Below are 25,046 nucleotides of genomic sequence, written 5' to 3' on the forward strand. Positions count from 1 at the left end.
TGCGACTAAGCGGCGACGGCCACCAAACAGCATGGGTCACTGCGGTGTTCGTACCGTCCACCGTTCGGTCCCTCCACCAAGCATTCCTGAATGGCCAAACATCATATAACTTGCATCGAGCGATGACCCCTGCCGTTGTCATTTTATGGTTGCCTGTCGTTTCGAGCATTCCAGGACGCCGTCGGGAGCAAAACTCTACGTATTTTAGGAGCACGTGGCCGCCTGAAGGGGGTCACGAATGTCAGTAGTCGGCTAGGTGCGTCAAGGGAAGAGCCTCTGCAAATCGCTACCACACGGCTACATTTTCAGCGTGGAGGAACTTAAAGCATGATTAATATGCCCTGCGGATACGCACCTTTCTACTGACACTTAGTGCTTACAACGGACGGAGCCAACCGGCATTAATTCGGTCATTCGTATTCGTGGACGATTGACGCCGCTGGCCTACATCGCATTCACATCATGGCGGTCACGTTAACTCTCAGAATGCTCTACATTGGTCATTTACGCATGTCTGTCACGAACAGCGGCCCAATTACGTCAGTGGTGGGCAGGCTGTACCAAGAATGTGCTGTCGCCCAGTTGAGTGTTTATGGCACATACTGGGACAGAACGTTTGCTTTGTACCACATGTACCCTGTGCCAGCGCCAAAGGCTGGAATGGTGTCAAGACTGCCTTTACTATTATCCAATGAGTTGCCAAGTTTGCCGGACGGAGCTCAGTAACAGCCGGGGTAGCTTGTAGTTGGCGTAGGCGATGGTCTCGGACGAGTCCCTCCGATTTTGTGCCCCAAACTACGTTCAGTAACCGTTTTAGGTAGCCTAAAAACAGCAAGGGTCACCAGGAACAATGCCAACAGACTACTAATGGCTGATTTTTTGCAGTCCCAACGTTTTGGTTTTGAATGCTACTGAAAACAAGTTCAAGGCTGTTCCGTGTGTACAAAAATCAGGCAGAGAGCTCGGCAGGTCCTGGATTGCACGTTAGAGACCTAGGATCTGTTTTATGGTATCCTCACGTAGACTTTTTAAGCGCGTTGAGCACACCTCAGAAACATGTGGAAGGATGCAAACGCGAGGTGCATGGCACATAACAAAATTAAGTGGGACTAAAACACAGTAAAGGAGTTGGAACGACCTAAAATAAAGTTGTTTTTGCGTTAAGTATGCAGCAAAGAGGGCCGGTATTTTGCTGGTTTATCAAGTACCGGAAGTTCTGGGAAAAAGGCCGCATTTTCTCTTGGAATGGCGATCCTCTTAGGGATTACAACACAATCTACATGACATGTCTGAAAGTCATCTTAACCTCAATTTTTCCATGCTTAAACCATTATCGAGAGACCCTGTCACCATACACAGTAGACGAGAGAGCAAAGATAATGAAATGGTACCTCGAAAGAAAATCAGTCGTCATGACTGGAAGAAAAAAGATCGCATTACAAGAAAGCAAAAAAAAAAAACAAAACACAGACGTTCAGACAAAGTTGGTGGTTTAAAACACAAGAAACACTATCAATAAATGCAATTCAGCGTCACGTGCAAACCTTTACCAAAAAGTGTAGTCTTGAAAACCTGGTAAGTAAAGTCAGCCCTAGGAAAGGAGCCAAAATAACTCTGGTGGAGATTGTAAAAGCAAGACAGGTCTCGCTGCGAAGCACCTATAGATTAATCCAGCAGGAATAGGTTAATAGCCAGGAATAGGCTGTAACAGTGCTACGTTGTTGAGGCTGGCCGGGTCATAGCTCAGTCTTTTACCATGCAAAGTAAGATAACATTAGAAGCCCTCACCAACCGGCTATAACGCGCTCGTGTGCAGCACTGCCTCCTTCCTTCGACCGTGCGAAGTCAACTCTAGCTCCACCAACGAGATTTAGCGATGTTGCGCGCTTTCATGTAGGCGGTGAAAACAGCGAAAACCACCGTTTTGATCTACCGGGCCTCCCGGTGAGGTTCTCAAAGTACTCCCGCACAGAGAAAAGTGCACCGCGTGGCGCATAAACAGTTGTGGCGTCAGTGGCGTCTACTGATCTCAGGACAGCGAGGGACTGTAGTGACCACAATGGCTAAACGGTACTTAGCCGTGCCTTACAAATTTTGGGCGGCTCTGCACTAAGTCTGCGGCGAAGACATGCCACGTCAGCGACTTCCGCAATTGGTGCAGCATTTGTGTTACAAATCAAATCAATACCTGAACTATGAATGACTCAAACCGGTCCACTTTTCCTGGAAGGCCCTGTATTATTCGTTTTACCAGGAGTTCGCTCTTTGGTCTGGGACAATTATGCAAAACTGTTTGCCGTAGCATTAAGCTGATACAAGGAAAGCGATGCTTTTAAACAAGGTTCTCTTACATTGGTAACCTTGTGCATCATAAAAAACACTGCAAGCCTTTGGGTGTTGGCGACGTCAGCGTGAAGTTTTGTAAACGTTGCAATATTGCCAATAGTTTTCATTGGTTCGAGCGGTAAATACTCCCATTTAAATAACCGTTTTAAGTGGTTTTAGGAGCAAATAAGGTTGCAAAAAATCTAGTTATCCCTATTACCGTCTTTTTTAGTTTACCCACCCGTCATGGAAAGGTATAGCATCGGTATGCTGCGCTATAGCTGGTAGAACTGTGTCATTTATCGCTTATGCACGATTTGTATGCGATCCCGACTGTGTCCAAAGCCCGTCTCCGCCCATCAGACAACAAAGCACCACTGGCGGCGTGTTTGCTCCCCCGACGCCCCGCCATCGCTCTGCCTCCGGACGTGTCGCTGAGCCGCCGCCTCGCGGGGGCCGCTATTGAGAGGCACTGTGTCAGATCGATCGGCCTGTTTCAGAGCCGCCGTCGCCGCGCGAGGCTGGCGCGGTCAGCGATGACGCCGCACCTGGCCCGGAACCGATCGTCAACATCGAGCAGGTGCGGCGCTAAGGGCACCACCCCTGCCGCGACTGGGGGGGGGGGGGGGGGCTGGCAGGTCATGGCCGGCGCCTGGCGCTATGTTGACAAGTCATGGCAAACACACGGCGCATGGCTGGAGAGTCCCGGCCCGCACGTGTAGACACGGCGCCGCGCCGGGTAGCGTGATCAACACATGGCGACTGGCTGGCTGGTTATGACATGCACAATGGGCGTGACGTCACCGAAATAATGAACCCCTCAGTGTGTGCCGTTTCCCTGGCCCACCTCGGACGCGAAATACTTTTATAGCCCACCTTGGGCGGTCGTTCATTTCTACTCAGGATGACATCATATGACGTCACAAGTCCCGTGATATTTTGATATTTTAAAGAGGGTCTTTTCTTTTCATTGTAACTGCGCTAGCCCGCGCTGTGACGACGCTAGCTCGCGCTGACCCACTAACACGCCTCCTTTAACGCGCCAGGACCTGCAGCGGCTGCAGATGTCGCGCCAGGACAACCCGTTCCTGCAGCGACTGCACAGCAGCCGAGAGGAGCTGCCAGACGAGGATCAGACCGACGACAGCCAGCTGGTGGTCCAGGTCAGTGCAGGCACGGGACCCCGTCCGGGGCCCACCGCTGGTCTGGACGCGTTGTTGTATAGGACTGAGGGTCCGGCTGTTTGGTCCGCTTTTGCGCTCTTTTGGCTCGGATGGGTGATGAAAGCTCGTTTATAGGGATCGAAGTGCCTATCAGTGCTAAAACTGTCGTCAGCGGAACAGCTGAACCTGAAATGTTGGCTTGAATGTTTATACGAATGGCAACAGGATTGCAGACGAGCAACCAGCGGTTGGTTGGTCGTCGCAGTCTGCTGCAGTGGATCGAAGGGACAGAAAACTATGGATTGAGTGCCTTTGTTAGAGCAGCGTGATGTGCGATACCCCAAACTTCCGCTCGGCAACTTCTTCTCGTAAGATCATGTTTGCTGTTCGATGCGGTGAAATGGCCATTCTGAGACAATAGTATTGACATGGCGCCGCCATTTTGTCTGTGCACTTCACTCGGCTCAGCGCTGACCAACGATAAGGACACGCCATCGCATTCCTGGGACATCGTCACGCATACCCGCAGCGTGACGCGCCGGAGCGAGCGTGACGCCGTGACTCGCTGCGCCCGCAGGACCCGGCGTGTAACAAGGAGCTGGCGCTGGCCGAGATCCACTCGCACCTGGTTCGCAGTCCGCCGCCCATCGCCTGGCCCCGTTCGATCAAGTTCGACTTCGGCGACATACACGAGTCGGCGCGGATTGTGGTACGGGCCGACACGACGCTACGGACAGCCGCATGCTGCGCGGGCGGGAGCTGCTGACGCGGCGCGAGCTGGAGTTGCAGACGCTGCGCGGGCGGGAGCTACGGACGCTGCGCGGGCGGGAGCTGCTGACGCTGCGCGAGCGGGAGCTGCTGACGCTGCGCGGGCGGGAGCTGCGGACGCTGCGCGAGCGGGAGCTGCTGACGCTGCGCGAGCGGGAGCTGCTGACGCTGCGCGAGCGGGAGCTGCTGACGCGGCGCGAGCGGGAGCTGCGGACGCTGTGCGGGCGGGAGCTGCGGACACTGCGCGGGTGGGAGCTGCTGGCGCTGCGCGGGCGGGAGCTGCGGACGCTGCGCGGGCGGGAGCTGCGGACGCTGCACGGGCGGGAGCTGCGGACGCTGCGCGGGCGGGAGCTGCTGACGCGGCGCGAGCGGGAGCTGCGGACGCTGCGCGGGCGGGAGCTGCGGACGTTGCGCGGGCGGGAGGTGCGGACGTTGCGCGAGCGGGAGCTGCGGACGCTGCTCGAGCGGGAGCTGGTAATGCTGTGGTTCACAGTTGAGCGGGGACTGGCCAGCGCGTACGGGTTCAAAACATTTGAGGGGAGAGGCGGCCACAACTGTGATGGGAAAATTTAATGCGGATATGTTCGGCAACGCTTTTAACTGGAAAGGAAGTCAAGTCCATGATATGAGTCTTTATGTCTGATGTTACATTCTGTTTTGTGTCTTATTGTAGCGCTATCACGACCTGGAAGCATAACCGTCTGGAGACCTGATGTCGTTCGGCCAACATGACGCTAAGCGTTCCCAGCCAGTTGCCGGCGAAGAAAGTTATGCCAGCCTGTCGTAGCCAGTTACTGGAATGCCCATCAAAGTCCGGTTGTGGCCGATCAATATCAGGCTCATATTCTTTTATGAGCCACACGTGCTTGTACCAGGTATCTGATATATTAGGCGGTCGCTCAGTCAGCGATTCGAAGGAATGGCACACGGCATTCAGGTAGCGGGCCAGATATAACCTCTCCAATAGGGGAGCGCATGCTTTCAATGTTCTATCTCGAGTAGTTCAGTTATTCACAACGGCATTTATACAGATAAAGATGTTGATCACTGTCATGTCCGTCTGTGCATTTACGGTGTTGCTTAACACTAGAGCATCTAAAGCTTGCCTAAACCGTTAATTGTACTGAACATATCCAGGTGGCAGTACTGACAAATTGGTTAAGATATTCAGGAATGATTTCATCCACCAACATCACATTTTCTTTTGTGGCTTGCGTCATGTTCCCTCTTGCCTGATAAGGCTGCATCCTCGTCCAACTCCCGCTGCTTAAACGCCATCACAGAGGCGAAAGGTGATTCGGCCTTTCGGTGCCGCAGCAAAAAGGCCAATGTTCGAGCACGCTCGTTGAAGTGGGCAGCCGCACTTTGCGCGCTCATGGTCCTTTGAGTGGAAACCGGACTCTGTTTCAGGAGGTCGTACCAAGATCGAACCTGCGTCCGCTCGCGTCAAAAGAGAGGGACGAGGTGATGGACCAGTGCTTGCAGGATATACTGCAGACACAACGGTCGCTTCCGCTTCAAAAAGGTAACACAATTAATGACGCCAGTAAAATGGCAGTAAACCCCCTCCCCCCCCCCCCCCTCCCCTCGTCTCTTCGGGTGACGATCAACGTCAGCACCGATCCCAAACACGGCAGTGTCAGCACCGATCCCAAACACGGCTCCCCCCTCCCCCCTCCCCTCGTCTCTTCGGGTGACGATCGACGTCAGCACCGATCCCAGACACGGCAGTGTCAGCACCGATCCCAAACACGGCAGTTGTCAACGTCAGCACCGATCCCAAACACGGCAGTGTCAGCACCGATCCCAAACACGGCAGTGTCAGCACCGATCCCAGACACGGCAGTGTCAGCACCGATCCCAAACACGGCAGTGTCAGCACCGATCCCAAACACGGCAGTGTCAGCACCGATCCCAAACACGGCAGTTGTCTGTTTTTAACGTGTATGAGACTTAGCTGCGCGTTCAAATTGATGGGGCTCGTCACAGCCTGGCGCTCAGCCTCATTGGGTCAAGTCAAGTCCGTGTAGCTGTGGAAGCAGGATGCGTAGTGGAGCATGCCAGCGTCTACCATCGTCTTACTCCGCCGACCGACTGATTGGTGACAACCGCTGAAGATGATTATTTCAACGCGTTTGTGCCCAATTTCACCATCAGTTTCAAGTTATTTGATGCATCATTCGTGCACTCCCACGCGGCCGTTCAGACCCAATTTAAACCACCACAATTGACATTTGGGTAAAACAAACTTCCAGGTGCCACACTGGTGATAAAGGGCAGCGCACTTGTGGGTACACTTGCGCAGCTCTTGCTTGACTACGAAGTCGTACCTAATGCGCTAAAACCACATACTGGCACTCGTTGCGATGCGTACACCGGTGGCGTGGCACCCTTTATGGGAATATAAACATTCGCCGAGATGTCCTCACACAGAATTGATTTCTAAAAGGCGTTCTTTGTAACAGTGGCAGCCGTTTTCGATGCCTTCTTTGTCCTGCGCCAGCGATAAGGGTCATGACCTTTTCCAATGGATGAATCGTCTGCGATGCGATCTTCGTCGCAGCGTTGCCTGTTGACGGAACGCCCTCTGTTGTCACAGCAGTCATTAAAGAGCTGTCCTCTGCTGCAGCATCGACAGTTGACGAGACGTTCACGGGCCGGCTAAGCCCGTGCAGAAGTCCTCCCAAAGCGCCTCCCTCAGTCCGCTGCCTCAGCCCCAGACGAGGTCGGTGTCTGTGTTGTGGGCATGGGAGGGACGGTCAGGAATGGAGTGGGGCTGGGGATACCGGAGGCAGTTACAACTGCAGTGATGTCATGCTCACTTGACATAGTCCGATGTATGGATCCGTCCACGAATTGGTGACTATAACAGTTCGTCGCTGTGTAAGGGATGTACACTTGACGTGAACGGATCAATATCCAACGTATTGATCCGTTCACGGATTGGTGATTCACAGTTCGTCGCTGTGTAAGGGATATACACTTGACATAGTCCAACGTATTGATCCGTTTACGAAGTGGCGACTCACAGTTCGTCGCTGTATAGGTGATATATACTTGACATAGTCCAATGTACTGATCCGTTTAGGAATTGGTGACTCACGGTTTGTCGCTGTATAAGTGATATACAATTGATATAGTCCAATGTATTGATCCGTTCACGAATTGGTGACTCACAGTTCGTCGCTGCATAGGTGATATACACTTGAAATTGTCCAATGTACTGATCCGTTCACGAATTGGTGACTCAGTTCGTCGCTTTATAAGTGATACACACTTGACATAGTCCAATGTATTGCTCAATGCATTCATTCAAAACCTTTGAACAAATACTTACAATTTAGCCTTTAAAATGTCAGATGCAACAAAAAGCCAACACACACACACGCACAATATCTCGCACCCACATGCAACCTCTTATAGGTAGACACAACACAACACAGTGAGCGCGGGATCCGTAATAGGTGGCGCCTCAGTGCACGGCTAAACCGCGCCACGAGGGGCCGCGGCAGGTCAGGAGTCGGTCGCGCACCGGTCGGGTTACGGAATGCCGCGGCAGGTCAGTGATCGGCGCACCGACCGAGCCACGGGGAGCCGTAGCAGGTCATGGGTCGGTCGCGCACCGGTCGGGTTGCGGAATGCCCCGGCAGGTCAATGATCGGCGCACCGACCGGGCCACGGGGAGCCGTAGCAGGTCAGGGGTCGGCGCACCGACCGGGCCACGGGGAGCCGTAGCAGGTCAGGAGTCGGTCGCGCACCGGTCGGGTTACGGAATGCCCCAGCAGGTCAATGATCGGCGCACCGACCGAGCCACGGGGAGCCGTAGCAGGTCAGGGGTCGGCGCACCGACCGAGCCACGGGGACCGTAGCAGGTCAGGGGACAGCGCACCGACCGGGTCACGGGGAGGCGCGACAGGTCTGAAACGGGGACACTACTCTTAGCCAAGCTCATCAACAAAGGAGCCGTCTCCCCTCGCAGCACGGACTTGAGAACGTGAGGGAAGACGTGCTCTCTGCCGTTGTGCTCTCGAGCACGAGAGATTAGCCAGAGCTCGCGAGCTGGCATCCCTGGTTACCCAAGGTCGTGCGCTCCATCACCCTGCCGGGACTCTCAAGGGAGCTGTCCAACTTCTCTAGCGGATGGAAAACATGATCAAGCTCGTGGTGCTCCATTCTGATTTTAATCGCGTAGATGATGACTTGTCGAATCACAGAGCGGTTGATAGAGTTTCACTACCGTGAATAAAAATGCAGTAGCGGATCTACCACAGAACCAAGGCACTGATATTTGCGGAAATGACACCGGAAGGCAGATAACTGCCCAGATGTGAGAGACCAGCTCGTATACCGAAAAGCGGTTAATGATCTGAGAAATCTGAAAGTTCCAGATGACGACACAATCAACATTTCATTCTTAGTTATTTGGCGTTCCGCATCCAGGGTGAGAGGTCGTCCTCGTGTAAAATGTTAGCTGACATGTGCTGCGCCCATGATTACGATAACCATGAAGCCAATATACCACTAAGTTCAAATCGTGTTTGCAACAATCGCACGAGCACTAGGAGCGGACTGCAGGGTCACAAACAACAGCTTAATATACCGGACAGCAGATACATAACACTCGGCTACCAAACGCACGCTGGCTCATATCTCATAGTTTGTGACATGACACGGAAGCGGCCGGCCGGGTGTGGCGCTGGCTAGCGGCCGTCACACCTCTGGCCAGCCGGCCAGGGAGGGTTGACGTGTTGAGCTGTCCCCTGTGTGCCGTCAGGCGGGCCGGGTGTGGTGCTGGCCGGGGACCGTCCCAGTCAGCCAGGAGGGGTGACGTGTTGAACCTCCCCTGTGTGCCGCCAGGCCGGCCGGGTGTGGTGCTGGCCGGGGACCGTCCCAGTCAGCCAGGAGGGGTGACGTGTTGAGCCTCCCGCTGTGTGCCGCCAGGCCGGCCGGGTGTGGTGCTGGCCGGGGACCGTCCCAGTCAGCCAGGAGGGGTGACGTGTTGAGCCTCCCGCTGTGTGCCGCCAGGCCGGCCGGGTGTGGCGCTGGCCGGGGGCCGTTCCAGTCAGCCAGGGGGGTGACGTGTTGAGCCGTCCCCTGTGTGCCGCCAGGCCAGCTGGATGTGGCGCTGGCCGGGGCCGCCAGGAGGGGTGACGTGTTGAGCCGTCCCCTGTGTGCCGCCAGGCCAGCTGGATGTGGCGCTGGCCGGGGGCCGCCAGGAGGGGTGACGTGTTGAGCCGTCCCCTGTGTGCCGCCAGGCCAGCTGGATGTGGCGCTGGCCGGGGCCGCCAGGAGGGGTGACGTGTTGAGCCGTCCCCTGTGTGCCGCCAGGCCGGCTGGGTGTGGCGCTGGCCGGGGGCCGCCAGGAGGGGTGACGTGTTGAGCCTCCCCCGTGTGCCGCCAGGCCGGACGCCGCCCGACCGCGTCCTGATGACCCAGCCGGCGGCGCCGGAGTCCGCCGCTCCCGACGCCCGGCTGGGCACGCCCCTGGCACCGCTCCGGCCGCCGCGACGCTCCGTTCATGGTCAGTGGCCGGCCAGGGACGTGTTCCTCGGTCAGTGGCTGAGGATGGCTCGCTTCGTTCCTCAGTCAGTGATAGGGTACGAGCCGCTCCGTTCCTCAGTCAGTGACAGAGTACGAGCCGCCCCGTTCCTCAGTCAGTGACAGGGCTCGGGACGCTCCGTTTCACAGGGTCAGTGGCAGAGGAAGGAACGCTACACAGGGTCAGTAGCTGGGACGGGACGCTACACAGGGCAAGGAGAGACCTGCATCATTACGAAGGAGCAGGCAGATAAACTTCCAGTACACTGGGTACCTATGGACATGTCCTGTTCCTCGGGGCTAGTGGAAAGTTACGTTTCATTTCATGCGTGTAGCCACCGGTGCATATTCCCGCAAATTTTGTCCAAATGTCCTTCTGTCCCCCAGCAATAAATGTGACATGAGCAATTACTGCGTTCTTTCCAAGATAAGACACTGCTCGGGTAAGATCTATTCTAGTTCGCCATTTATCTCCCTGCTCCCGCATTCCCAAGACGTGGCTATGCCAACAGTCTGCTGCACATTGTGCTCAGCAATCCATTCTGTTCCTGGTTCATTTGGGTGCCTTTCCATTTCTCTGGGTCAGTTAATCAGTTGGTTGGGCTCCTTTGTGTTAGTGGAAAGTCGTTCCATTTTCATCTCGCTATGCGGCACTCCTGCTTCGGCCGCAGCACATCGCTGCCGACGAGACTTCACTGTCCGCACAGCGAAAGAGGCACGCGCGCGTATCACTGTCATATCTACTGTCGCACAAATAATCAACCATTTTAGCCTTCTTGCGCCTTAGGGTGACAGCGTACGCCGCGGATATGTTAAGCGAACGGAATCGAGTAGTTTCTACTGATAAATCTGATTTCTCATCGGGCGAACTTTTGCCCGAATGCATCCGCACCACTAGACGCTGCGCCGCCGCCCGCAAATCGGTCTTAAAATCAGACAGGGCAATGCAGACCGATCGCAGTCAGCGCAAGCCACATTCAGTATTGAATGGAGGTAGAAGATTTTGACACCCCCATAGACTGCAGTGATGAATTGTGCTTATATAATAACGGAGTTCAGAGCACAATGGATATAATAATAATCAAAAACCGTGTTTCAGACCTGTGCGCCCTCCATCCGGTCTTTTGTTGTGTGTAATGCTTTTTCTTCGTTAGATTTCTCGTTAGCTTAGGCGTCTCCTCAACTTTGAAAAGCATCTGATTTTGAGCCAAAGATCATTTGGAAGTGTCGGTCCTCTAAGCTGGACACGTATTGCCGTGACGTGGCGTTAACGTCCACCGTCGCCGCTTGCAGGGGAGTCTCGGCTGGGTTTCCACTCCAGCAGCGCAAGCTTTCAGAGGAGTGGGGATGCGTTCACAAGAAGACCAAACACATAACCAAGCACAAGGGCTTGTTCTGCGCAGACGCACACCGCTCCGATAACCCTGGCTGATACTCGAGTCCATGTCAAGTAGACAACTTGAGCTTGGATGTTTCGTAGGCTTAATTTGGTTTGTGACACGACAGAAAAATGTGTACGGCATGACGTGCAGTGTGTGAATTTGATAGATTATTTACAACGCTAATCGTCCGAGCCTGGGGATAGTCTATATTGTATGCGTTGTGCTTTGTGCGTGTCGTGTGCCCATGCCTATTGCACACGGTACCTTAATGTGGGTTGCGTGAATCAGTACGCATCAATAGTGACGCCAGCTATCACAATGGAGACAGCTTATGGCTTTCCGGGCTGTGGTCCAATGTGCACGTTCGCAGCGCCGAGAAAGCACTATCAACGTCATGGACGCTTGGATTCAACACCATGAACACATTCCCTGTTTTACTACCGCGAATGCATTTCCACTTTCGTGAACACACACTCGGCCCGGGACCACGACGGAAGAAGTGGCGTGAGAGACGGAGCTAGGTGAGAGGGAGCTGGGTGGAGATGCAGAGCCATTTCGCTCAGGTTTTAGATGTCAGATTCTACGTAGACGGCGTGATTGTGACAGAATGTGAACCAGACAATACCATTGTGTCTGTTGTTAGACAGCCATGTACGGCCGAAGGACCTGGGTCAGAATCGTGAATGTGCTGCACTGGAGACAGCTTTGACTTGTGATGCGTCGATCTCGGGCGGCTATGACCGACAGCGGGAGTCTGGTGAGGAGATCATAAGTTGTGAAACACTGTGTGATTTGTTTTGTCTTTGAAAACATCGTTTATGAAGTAAGCTATGTGCGTGTAATGAAGCGCAGGTTTGATGCCCATTTCCAACATGCAAAATAAGATTACTAGAAGCTACAGTGTCATTCTTTTTTCTTGCTTGTACTGCTACCGTTTCAAGTGTATATTGTGTTGCAATATCTGTCACAATTGCTAGAACGATTTAAAATCGGGATAGTCTGAATGAAAAAATGTAGTTTGCTATTAAACCATGAAAGTAGTCCATTTCCGTGGCAAAAATGTTTTTATCCGTGAAATGTTAAGATAACATGCATTTCAATCATGTTGGAATAATCATGCTTTCTAATCAACGAATGATCATCGATCACTAAGACATGTCGGACTTAAATCCGAAGCTTCTGGCCATTGCTATTCATCTTATACACCCTGACGTATGAGAGCTATCATACGAGATCACCCTCGTCCCTGATCACTTATGATCTTCATGTCCATATTCTTCACGTCTACTTGTCCATTATTACACATAATCAGGATGTGTATAAATACTAATTAACTTATCGAAATATTTGTAATCTTGGATATCCATTTCAAAGGAATGAGACATATGCTTCTGCTAATGCTATTTTTAGGATAATCCGCACATTGATGTACCTCGAAGAGTGATGATGCGAGACAAATGTATGATATCGCAACAGGGTCGGGAGCTGGAGAGCAAATACATGCTTGCGAAAGACAGCACAAAAAATGGTGCATGGTATGAGAGTTTTGAGACCAAGTCACTGCTGGCTCCATCAACGCCACTTACAACATGAATCGAGTTCAATGCAATTCCTGCATCTCTAAGTGCTCGTTGTGAGAACTATTTCGCTCACAAGACGCGACCGAGGCGTGCCTTTGGCCGGAGTTTGCATCCGGTATGTTTGTGGTTCCAGCGACCTTATGACGCCTCCTTCAAAGGGCTACGCTGGAAAACGCGGCAAATTGACGACGTGTGATGCGCTCTTAATTCCGTATTTTCCAGGTCAAGATATATCGTTATTCTCAAGGCATAGAGTGGTTATATAATGACCAGCATAATATCTGTCACTTTCGCGAAGGTAAGTGGCGTCAGTGTCACACCATGTTAAATCGTGCAACTGACTTTGAGGTAGCTCACACAATCTGAACAAAATGACTGGGATGTGTAAGCATGTATTTGGGTAATGGTCTGAAGTTTCCACATTTGAAGATGTGAAAACAGGCCTCAGATAGATGAAAAACGCTTACTTGTAACTATTGGTATGCTCTTAAGGTTCCAAAAATTTCTCTAGATAACACACCTTCTCTTTTTAGTAGATGTGCTCCTAAATACGCCATCATTTGATTTCGTCATCTACCGTTTTTATGACGTCGGAGTCGCCGCCAGACTGGCCGTGTCTGAATTGGCGCTGTCGTGCACGCGCCGACTCACTTTTAGCATTTCAACTTGCTGAGAGGTGGCTTGTTTCCTGTTAACTGGTTATCAGCCAGCAAGACTTGGTGTGGACCGTCATCTACACGTGATTGGGGAATGTGGCAAGCGGGTGTAATGGTCGGCAATACTCACAGGGACCAGCGCGAATATCACTCCTTTGTTACTGAAAGATGCGGTAGCCCCGCCGCCCTGGCCTCTGTCCACATGCTCCACCTGGGCGCTGCCGCGTGCGGCCAGGCTGGACCCGCACCGGTTTCTGTCCACATGCTCCACCTGGGCGCTGCCGTGTGCGGCCAGGCTGGACCCGCGCCGGTTTCTGTCCGCATGCTCCACCTGTGCGCTGCCGCGTGTGGCCGGGCTGGACCCGCACCGGTTTCTGTCCATATGCTCCACCTGGGTGCTGCCGCGTGCGGCCGGGCTGGACCCGCGCCGGTTTCTGTCCACATGCTCCACCTGTGCGCTGCCGCGTGCGGCCGGGCTGGACCCGCGCCGGGCCACCACGCCTCGGCAGCGGTACCACGCGAGGCCGGCGTACTGCCGCGCCAGACCACGTCCGCGGAGAGGGACGCCCCGTTACGTGATGGCCTCTCCCCCTCCCCCGGCGGGGTCAGGACGTGCGTGTACCGCCAGGGAAAAGTCAGGAGATTTTATCGAATGTCGCTGCCGTGAGAAATGTCAACGGCAAGGGCGGCTGGCTGAGGAGCAGCTGCGGCAGCTGCTGGCACTGGCAGCGGGCATGACGCGGCACAGATAAGCATCAGCGTGGCGGTAGCAGGCACATGTACAGAGCAGCAATGGTACAAGGCATGAAACGGGATGAAAAATCGGCGGCAAACATCTAATGGGCAATATTCGCTGAGATAAGAACAATGCTGAAGACATAAGTGACAGGTTGCTGAGTTAACATGTTGGCAAGCGGCAATTTTGGACCCCACAATCCCACCTAACCACTATCTCAGTGACTATGGCTTGATTGCATGTGACGTGTCACCTAGCGATGTTTTGTGAAGGTACGCCTTTTCATATTACCAGGCCTTTTTATTTTTAGGTACGGTGCGCCAGCAGTAGACGCCTGTTTGGGCACCGGCAAAACACTCCCGGGGGACTGAAGTAATGTTTTATGGACATACATAGATATTTTGATCTCTTTCTCGCTCCCTTTCTTCTTTTTTCTCTCTCGCTCTCTCTCTCTCTCTCTCTCTCTCTCTCTCTCTCTCTCTCTCTCTCTCTCTCTCTCTCTCTCTCTCTCTCTCTCTCTCTCTCTCTCTCTCTCTTTCTTTCTCTCCAATTTACGGCTAGGACTCTCCTCCGCGTCCGTTTTTTGCACCCCTCTACCTGAATTTGGAAGAGACTCCATGGAATATTTTAGAAACGCTTGCATTTGGGCGATGGCCAAGTTCAGCAGCCTAATGATGACACCTACTCCGTCTTGATGGGAAGGCACCGAGAAGGATCATGATTTCATGATTGGCTCGTACGCCGTGCCGCTCACCGTTGGCAGCTGAGCCGCCGTCCGTCGGCAGCTCCTCGTCGCAGTTGTCTTCCGTAGCGCTCTCTTCTGCCTCGCTGGTCCCACTCAGGCCGCCCAGTTCTGCCCCCCCCCCCCCCTCCCACATACAAAGGGTAGCTGAGTCGCGGTTCTGCGCACAGCTCTCTGCCAGCAGTGTGCGGACTATGGTCTGGTTTGCGAAGAGCTGGTCTGGTCTGCCAGGCGTGACCAGGGCGGCTGAGCGGCGGCACTGCGGGGAGGAGCTGGTCTGGTCTGCCAGGCGTGACCGGGGCGGCTGAGCGGCGGCACAGCGGGGAGGAGCCGGTCTGGTCTGCCAGGTATGGCCGGGGCGGCTGAGCGGCGGCACAGCGGGGAGGAGCTGGTCTGGTCTGCCAGGTATGGCCGGGGCGGCTGAGCGGCGGCGCAGCGGGGAGGAGCTGGTCTGGTCTGACAGGCGTGACCGGGGCGGCTGAGCGGCGGCACAGCGGGGAGGACCTGGTCTGGTCTGCCAGGCGTGACCGGGGGGCTGAGCGGCGGCACAGCGGGGAGGAGCTGGTCTGGTCTGCCAGGTATGGCCGGGGCGGCTGAGCGGCGGCACAGCGGGGAGGAGCTGGTCTGGTCTGCCAGGCGTGACCGAGGCGGCTGAGTGGCGGCACAGCGGGGAGGGCCTGGTCTGGCTTGCCAGGCGTGACCGGGGAGGCTGAGCGACGGCACAGCGGGGAGGAGCTGGTCTGGTCTGCCAGGTATGGCCGGGGCGGCTGAGCGGCGGCACAGCGGGGAGGAACTGGTCTGGTCTGCCAGGCGTGACCGGGGAGGCTGAGCGGCGGCATAGCGGGGAAGACCTGGTCTGGTCTACCAGGCGTGACCGAGGCGGCTGAGCGGCGGCACAGCGGGGAGGACCTGGTCTGGTTTGCTAGGCGTGACCGGGGCGGCTGAGCGGCGGCACAGCGGGGAGGAGCTGGTCTGGTCTGCCAGGCGTGACCGAGGCGGCTGAGCGGCGGCATAGCGGGGAAGACCTGGTCTGGTCTACCAGGCGTGACCGAGGCGGCTGAGCGGCGGCACAGCGGGGAGGACCTGGTCTGGTTTGCTAGGCGTGACCGGGGAGGCTGAGCGGCGGCACAGCGGGGAGGAGCTGGTCTGGTCTGCCAGGCGTGACCGAGGCGGCTGAGCGGCGGCACAGCAGAGAGGAGTGCAGTCAAGTGTGAAAATTGGCCCGGGTCAGTGAACGTATCTGTGACCATCAAGTTATTTCCACACGCTACAGAGGTATTAAATGTTCGCAGTCGATGTGAGGACAGAACGCCACGAAACAGGCCAGCAAGAGCCGCGGACTAGATGCTGCGAGGTTTCGCCCGAGCCCTAGCCCTAGCTAGATCATTTGCCATTGTCAACGCACCGACTGATTAACTGCCCAGCATGGTCAACTGCCGGTAGATCAGCTGCCCCGTCCGGTAACTGCCGGTAGATCAGCTGCTCAGCCTGGTCAACTGCCGGTAGATCAGCTGCCCCGTCCGGTAACTGCCGGTAGATCAGCTGCCCCGTCCGGTAACTGCGGGTAGATCAGCTGCCTTGTCTGGCCAACCGTCCGGTTTACCAGACGGGACAGCTGCCCTGTCATCTGCCCCTTTCATCTGCCCGGCTTGGGTATGGATTATATGGATTTCCCGTCAGCGTATGTTTCTCATATACAGTGCCGTTATGTTTTCCAACTGCATTAGGTGATACGTCACCCAACATGTGTTAATTGACGTTGTATAATTGACCTAATATTTGACCTCTGCTCTGGCGCCAATTGTTTTGAAATGCGCTCGTGCCACAAAGATGTAGGGCCCAGGCACTGGTAAGCGCACCAAAGAAAATCGCTATTGCTCATCGAAGATACCACCCTGTGCGCGTAATCTGTGGATAGAGGAATGTTTTACTAAAATATCGTAAGACATTCATAGCATATGTCAATGGTATCTTGATGCTGTTTACACCTGACCAGAAGAAGCATGCCACATTGATTACTGGGTGGATGTTTACTTTCATTCAGCGGTGCAACTATAACAGTCAGTTCAATGCATTCATGTTTTTAGTTCATTGGTGTTTTGAACCCATAAATGCTTCAACGCTTCAACGCTTCAATGGTGTAGGAGAATGAAAGTCTTGCACCTTATCTCGTAAGATATTTGTGGGGTATGCACCACGCTGTTATGGGGTCAACCTGTCCTGTTGCTAGGCCTCCCGCTGAAATGACGGCCGCCGGCGGTTCCCCTGATGCACACTCGCATTACGTGCAGCCCCACTCCCGCTGTCTTTATGGCTCCCAGGAGCGACGGCTTTATCCCCAAACGGCTACGTTCGGCACGTGTGCACGTGCCGGGCCCCAAACTAGCCGCGTCAGATGCGCAGATGTGGTGTAGTTGGGATGCATGGCTTAGTTTCTGTCCCGGGGCAGTCGCTGGGAGGGGAAGGGGCTGGGCGCAAACCTTTCTGTTGCTAAGCGCGAGAGAAATATTGGATTACTCACTTGACCGCACTTAGTAATTCTGCGAATGACAGTTTAAAAGCTTTAAGATGTACCGCGTTGTGCATTAGCCGCTATCATTGCGCTAATTGCCCACAAATGCATGCCACGAAGCGAGGAATGTTAGATTCCAGCCTCCATTTACCGAGCAGGCGAGCTGGAGTAGCAACACAAAAACGATGTAACGCTGTCCTTCACAGTGGCGGCGTGGTGATGCTCCTCGCAGCATGAAAATAGAGAAAGCATATTGCACGGTACTAAAGCAGTCAAAACAGCCGCTGCTATTGAAAAGAGAAGTTCAAATGATCTGTCGCAGCACGGCTATGTAGCACTTACGGTACGATGCGTCGAGAACTGTATCCTTTTAAACGGTTGCACTCTTGTAAATTTACGCACATGCTCCAACTCCGAAAGTTTTTTAAAAAAAGTGATTCATAGTGATTTTAAATATATATAAATTCAAGTGATTCATAAATATATCATGGGATCAGGATTAGGAATATAGATCCTAAATCTACGGGGATGTAGGATCCACGGCACAATGTTGTTGAAAGATCGTCTCGGATCCCTTTCCTTTTCAGGATTTCACAAGGTGCAATGCAGAGTGCAGAACTTCTTCTTGAGCGCAGAATTCCTTCGAATTTTGCAAACGATTTGCCCTTATTGCCCTTATTGCCCCGTATCAACAATCAGCATTTTAAACAAAGTGTGGGGCGGCATGTGGACAAAGTACCGACACCCCGAATATCATCGACAAAGTATGATCTTAAATATCGAATGGATGCGGAGAGAATTCAAAGCATGGTTCAGGACATGGGATAGAATATAAACCTAGGATTGTTAACTCTGATGAGACCTATCTCCGTATAGATGCCAAACAGACGTAAGGTAATAGATACAATGAATTAGCTGCAATGCAATGTGATTCATAAATATATCATGGGATCAGGATTAGGAATATAGATCCTAAATCTACGGGGATGTAGGATCCACGGCACAATGTTGTTGAAAGATCGTCTCGGATCCCTTTCCTTTTCAGGATTTCACAAGGTGCAATGCAGAGTGCAGAACTTCTTCTTGAGCGCAGAATTCCTTCGAATTTTGCAAACGATTTTGAACGATTTGCACGGTTCGCTTTGAGTTTAGAGTACTCGATTAACAAGTTTTGTTGTGTGTATCGGGATCCCAGCGCCAAAATGTCCTGGCTTAGGTGATCGGATAATTTTGCCTCCAGCCTTCCAGTCAAGCAGGACTGCAGAGGACTGCGCGCTGTGAAAATGCAGCGGCGCGGCTGTCCAAGATCGAGCTGACTTTTGGTGGCCAGCTGTCAGCTGGATTTTCTTTGTCAGGACAGGCAAGCGATGGCGCGCCCTTGAACTCGCACCCAGTGCCGCTAGATCCGGAGTCCAACATATTCCCTGTCACAACGGAAATATTGTTAAGATCTTCTAGGATCCATGACGTTTTCTCACATATTGTACAACGATCCTGCAGCATCGATTTTGTGTGACTGTAAGTATCTGTTTTGCTGCCTGTTAAACTGGAAGTGCGCAACGTGCTTGCTGCGCCCGCCGCACTCAACAAATGCCTATTCATGAAAGGGTGTGTAGCTGTTCACGTAACTAATGACAGAACCACCAACTGTAAGAGACCGTTGAAGTGCTCGATATCTGTGAGAGAGACTGCAACGCTGGTGATAAATTAGTTGCACACACTCGGACAGGTCCGAAGACACTGGGTCAGAGTGACATGCAATGCAGTTGTGCTCGGTGTAAGATAAGTTTGCAATTCTGTAGTCCAACACACCAACTGGTTAACGACAACAAAGACACGTAGAGTGGTTTCTGAGAATCCACAAAGCCCGTCTTTGACTTTTGAGGAACTTGTTATCGCAACCAAACCAACTAATGACATTTCGTAGCAGGACAACACATATGCTTAGAAGACAAACTAAGCGATAGGAAAGGATGGTGGGATTGTGCTTTCAGCTCGTCGTTTTCAAAGCACCATCTGCCTCCCTTCTGCTTTTTGAGATATCTCAATTTCTCCTGGAAGAAATAAGGTAGTTCTACTCCCATCTGATATGTGGAGAGATTTGGTCTGTTGAGTCTTTGCACATCTATAACCAGAGCAAACTAGTGTAAGGAACCTGCGCAATTACCTGAGGGACCTGCATGGGCATCTCAAGCCACTTCTACGCCAAATTCCGTTCCTTACTGATGCTCCATCCAATAGGGCAGCACAGCCATATCATGTATTTCCCTCCTCCCAACTCGCCCACCATTCCGTCCGAATATCTGTCGGTACAGCGGTGTCTTGAGGGGCGAATTAGCCGCAATCGATCGGATAATCAAATGACGGCAGTAATCGCGTTAGCCTAGATTTCCATCCCCAGGGAGCATGTATTCCCGCCGTAATTGAAGGGGAGATGGCGGTGTGATGCATGGCTGACGGCAGGGGCGGCACCGTGGCTCTTGAGCTGGGGGAACGATTTCCAGGGGGGCCTCCTGGATAAAATGGAGTCCTCACAGGGCGCCTCCCACGCGATCGTGGTGTTCGAGGCGCTAGGGCACGGTGGCTATGTGCCCCATTACCAAACAGTTACATGCATCATATCCAGGCACAGGAATGCCGACAGTTAACAAGTCTAGAATGGGGGCCTTCTAATCATCTAATAAAGGGTCTCACTAACTCAAAACACGGCCTCCGGTTCCAGAAAAGGGCCTCTCGACGCATAGAAAAGCTTCCTTATCTAGATTAGTACGCTTACGATTCATGAAAGGGGCCCCAAGTGAAGCCAAGGGGCCTGCCTATCCCAAAACAGGGCAGCCTGGTCCGGAACCGCGGCTATCTTACGCATGCCAGGAGCCTGCTGTTTCAGAAATAGGGTTTCCCGTTCTAGAATCGGGCCTCCTGCATATAGAGGGCGCCTCCTAAACCAGGACAGGGGCCTCCTTAACACAATGTTGGGTATCTTGATCCAGAACATTAGCTACCTAATTCATAAAGATAAGCTCAAAACCCAGAAATCAGATTCCTGATGCAGCCAAGGGTCTTCTGGGCCCAATCTTATACTCATTCGTGCTTTATTTCCCTTCGCATCCACAACACATAATTTTTATTCATAGCAGCATTGGATTTCTTGAACTCTCACCATTCTGGGGCCTCCGGAGTTGGTTTTAGTACACCCACTCGAAGCATTTCTAGCTTTGGTGGCAGCAACCAGCCTTGTTTATTCTGTAACGCTGTGCAGGTTTATTCCAAACAGTAACGTTTAGCGTTTCGGATAGCCTGATTGTCTTATCACGGACCCAACATGTGCCTTCGTCCTGGAAATTGATCTCAGGAACGCATTCCTGTGTCCTGAGATCTTGAAATTCCGGAAGATCCGGGGTTCATGGTGATATTTGTTAAATAATTATAATTGATCCCAGATTTGTTCAAATTTGGCAGAGCAATCGCTTGGAATCCTCGATCAACTTTATATATTTTGTCAAGGATCCTTTTTCGGATTCCATGTCCAGTCTGGAAGTTCGTGTGCACATCACCTAGGACCTGTTCATGCAGTGATTTTGTAACATTCTTGAAATGAACTTCCATCCAAACCAAATGCTATTTTTTCTCCAAAGCTGAGCTCTATGCTCCAGGATTGACAAAGGTTCGAGTACCAATAATTTCGTTAATTCGTTACCAGAAACTCAACAAAGCAAGCAGCTGTATCTTTACAGTGATAAAAGGCCAGTGACGAATTGCATACCTGTATCAGAAAAACCAGCGTCTCGCCTGGACTTCAACATCATTCTAGAATTGGCTACCACTCCTCAAGAATCCAGGTTTATAATGCATGATATGGTTTTGAGTTGACCAAAGCTGTCGGAATGAGGCCCCAACAACTATTGATTCCGCGAGAACACATAGCATGCAAGTTGCGCCGTGAGAAATTCGGTGTAATTTGCGACAAGGACAGCCTTTGTACTCAGATGCATCTCCCCTCGCAAAACTTTATCAGCTGATATCAGGAAAAACATCCGATATATCTCGCCTCTTTGTCCGCCCCGGTGGCTCAGTTGGTTAGAGCCCCTGCCTTCCGATCCATCCACCCGTAGCAGGGTGGGTTTCAGTCGCTTTGGGCGCTCGCCATTTGGCCTTGACAGGTATGGCCTGCGGCCGGTGGCAGCGGTCGCGCGAAAGGTCAGGCAGCATCAGAAGGCAGGACGGACCGTGCCGAGCATTGCGGCACGTTAAACGTTCGTCACTCAATTCTGTCGTGCCTGGTATTGCGCGATCAGATGGTAGGGGTCGGGGCTCACACAACAAGCACTACTTAGCGTGAGCTCTGATCTCATAAATCCATTCATTGAAAATATTCGGATCAAATCTTTGAGAAAAAAAAATGCCGTGGTGCCATCATCGGTCTGGCTCACGTGTGCCATTTTCTCCAACACTTGCAAATAGCCTCGTCACATAGCACGCTCACCGTTATCTGACAGCGTTTGAAAAGAACCGTACAGAAATGTGTACCACAGCGAAACACCGTCAAGGTCGTCCTCCGCATCATCTCTGGCCAACGCGAGTTCCGTCACACATCTTGGACGCCAGCTGTGAGCCCAACGTTTGAACTCCTTTGTACAAAATTACACCTAACGGCCAACTTCGGGCTCTCACTTGGCCACTTCACGTTAACTCTCAATTTCGTTCTCACATCTCTGGTCGTGACAGTGGTCCGGCGCTTCCGCCTGTCAGAGCAGAATCTGTCAGAGCCACCATCTGCACCAGTCGAGCCATGAATGTCGTGAAGCAGAAGCAATGGGCGCTGAATACTGCCGCCAGCGCTAACACTCGCTCTTACAGCATGCTTACCTGCGCGCTCACGCATAAATTCCTCTTGCGTATGAGAAACGTAATTTGGTCTGTCATAAATCCTTTGTTTTGACAACTCATGCCTTAAGCTCTCCAAATCCATGTGTATCTTTATCGATGTACTTAAACGACACTTAGCAAGCACTGGATTTTTTTATCGGGTGAAAACAAGACGCATTGTTCAGGCTGGAGAGGAACCCCTCCGAACGTCGGCCACCAGCGCGTCCCACCTGAAACAGATTTTGACTGCGGGGGTGATAGACTGGTGCCGACCTTGCTCGTGCCAAACCTCGCCAGTAGATCAAAAATGCACATTCTCAATTCAAAAATTTTACTTTGCAGTAGTTCAATGAACCCCGTTTACCAATACCCAATTTTGCGCGTGTCTTTTAGCCTAGCCAGCACTAGCGGCAGTCGAGTTCTCCAGTGAGTCTTTGAATCTCAATTCTTCAGTGAGTCTTTGAATCTCTCTCGGCTGCAGACTGCCCGTTTGATAAAAAGTCTCCCAGATGAAACGGTCATAACCACGTGGTACAAAATTTAAGTGTAATTACGCGATGATCGATCGATCAGAACCATGTACGTTATCTACAACAGTATGATAACTTGGCTAAGCCAATCGGAAAGGAGACCGCCCTTAATCTCTAAAACTGTACGATGTAAGTCACATTGGTATGCGCTGAAAAGACCTAAAAAACTAATGCGGGAGCTCGAAAGGAGGTATCCGATCACATCGCTGGTAGAGAACCGATGGTGAAATCAAGAAGCAATTGCTCTAATTTCCAGCACATTAAATCAGTTGGTTTGAATAGCCTGCTTCTAAAGGGGGTTAGTTGTCTCCAAACACCCGTCTTGTCTCGTAAACTTTTAACTTCCTATAAATGTGTTATGGTGCATCGGGAAATGTTTTTACATTTCTAAAGGCTTAGTGACGTGAAGTGCGTTTTGTTACATCGCCGTGTGCGGTCCCTTCGAAAATGTTAAAATACATGTTTGACACTTCCGCATTTTTGTTCATTAATATGGGTCTGATAGATATAGATGTAGTATATCATGACCATGCTACTCCATAGATACAACATACGCCGCCCATGACAACTAAATGTGTTGATAATACAAGATCACTCACGTACGATTACCAATGCACCACAAGGCTACAGCTACTCACGCATCGACAATGCGTGAGTCAACATAGCTCTTATTACATCCCGCTCATTCTGTTCCCGGTAAAATTTTCGGCATGTGATTACGCTTGTTGCGCTTCGAACCGGGGACCTCAGTTTTCATAACGCAGCAGCGAAGGCCCGCGACGAGCACGGGCCGCTCCACGTGACGGACCGTTGCCACCGCCTCTGCGGGTGTTTGACCCGCCCCAGGGGCGGTGGTGGCTGATGTGGCCCTCCGAGCGCTGGGGTCTCTTCTCGGGGCCACGGGGCCGCATCGACAGGCTCACCTCATTTACGGCCCATGCTTCGGTTTCCAGAGAGGACACCATTAGCCTGTGATCCGTTCAACCAGTGGAAACAGCTTGTTCCGCCTCCAGGGTCGGGAAGGGGTCGGCGAAGCTGCTCGAGAGCAGTGTGAGAACCCTGCGGGCCCACGCATCCTGCCACACTGCCGTCTTAGTCGGGGAGCCGTTCAGGCATCCAGCATATACCTTCCACAGCGGCGCGCGTGGTGGCTGCAGCACGGCGACCAGGGGCCTGTCAGTGCCGGCACAGACGCCTGACCCTGGGCTGTCCCTGAAGGCCCCAGAGGGTCGCTAGTCCGGTCTTTTCTTCGAAGTCCAGGTGAAGCCCGTACGGAAGGCTGCAGAGCGGCTGCCGTATGTAGGCGTCGTGACAGGCTTTCCATCACCAGACGTCGACGGGCATTTTTCCCGCCACCTCCACTTCATCCAGAAGGGTTTCGACATGGCATCGACGGTTGATCGCGAGGCGGCCATTGGTGATGGAGAGCAGCAGCAGGTGCGGCCAGAAGTGATCGGCGCCCGGCTGCTGGCGGAGCTGCCGCGACGGTTGATCGCGAGGCGGCCGTTGGTGATGGAGAGCAGCAGCAGGCGCGGCCAGAAGTGATCGGCGCACGGCTGCTGGCGGAGCTGCCGCGACGGCTGATCGCGAGGCAGCCATTGGCGATGGAGAGCAGCAGCAGGCGCGGCCAGAAGTGATCGCCGTGCGCCTGTTGGCACAGCTGCCAAGAATGATGCTGTTGGCCGTCCCGGCCGCGCCTTTTGTCCCCAGCTTGTCGGATTGTGGAGAGTGATGACGTTTGGATTGATTGAAACACTTCCCCGATTGGCCTGCCAGGGTGCGGCGCCGCAAACATGAGACCAGAGGACGACCAGCAGGGTTCTCACGACTGGTGACCTGCCTGGTGTGCCGCAAACATGAGACCAGAGGACGACCAGCAGGGTTCTCACGACTGGTGACCTGCCTGGTGCGCCGCAAACATGAGACCAGAGGACGACCAGCAGGGTTCTCACGACTGGTGACCTGCCTGGTGCGCCGCAAACATGAGACCAGAGGACGACCAGCAGGGTTCTCACGACTGGTGACCTGCCTGGTGCGCCGCAAACATGAGACCAGAGGACGACCAGCAGGGTTCTCACGACTGGTGACCTGCCTGGTGCGCCGCAAACATGAGACCAGAGGCCGACCAACAGGGTTCTCACGACTGGTGACCCGCCTTCGTCCAGTCCGAGCGTGTTCAGGTCCGTTGAGGATCTCGATGAATGCCAGAGCCGTGCGGGATGTTGGTTTGGGACAGAATGTATCGGAT

At 53.0% G+C, this 25,046-nt stretch overlaps 1 protein-coding gene across 1 annotated transcript in view; it reads left to right on the forward strand.

Moving 5' to 3' along the window:
- Positions 1-24,343, forward strand: part of LOC119111099 (uncharacterized) — a 27,642-nt gene extending 3,299 nt beyond the window's left edge. Inside the window, exons 2-8 of the mRNA XM_037234924.1 lie at positions 2,826-2,905; positions 3,372-3,488; positions 4,066-4,197; positions 5,667-5,781; positions 6,886-6,981; positions 9,658-9,807; positions 24,129-24,343. Coding sequence (XP_037090819.1) covers positions 2,826-2,905; positions 3,372-3,488; positions 4,066-4,197; positions 5,667-5,781; positions 6,886-6,981; positions 9,658-9,807; positions 24,129-24,343 — 905 coding nt within the window. The remainder of the gene's footprint in view (positions 1-2,825; positions 2,906-3,371; positions 3,489-4,065; positions 4,198-5,666; positions 5,782-6,885; positions 6,982-9,657; positions 9,808-24,128) is intronic.
- Positions 24,344-25,046: the final 703 nt, after the last annotated feature.

This window comes from Pollicipes pollicipes, unplaced genomic scaffold, assembly GCF_011947565.3.
Source record: "Pollicipes pollicipes isolate AB1234 unplaced genomic scaffold, Ppol_2.1 Scaffold_7261;HRSCAF=8764_pilon_pilon_pilon, whole genome shotgun sequence".
NCBI lineage: Eukaryota > Metazoa > Arthropoda > Thecostraca > Pollicipedomorpha > Pollicipedidae > Pollicipes > Pollicipes pollicipes.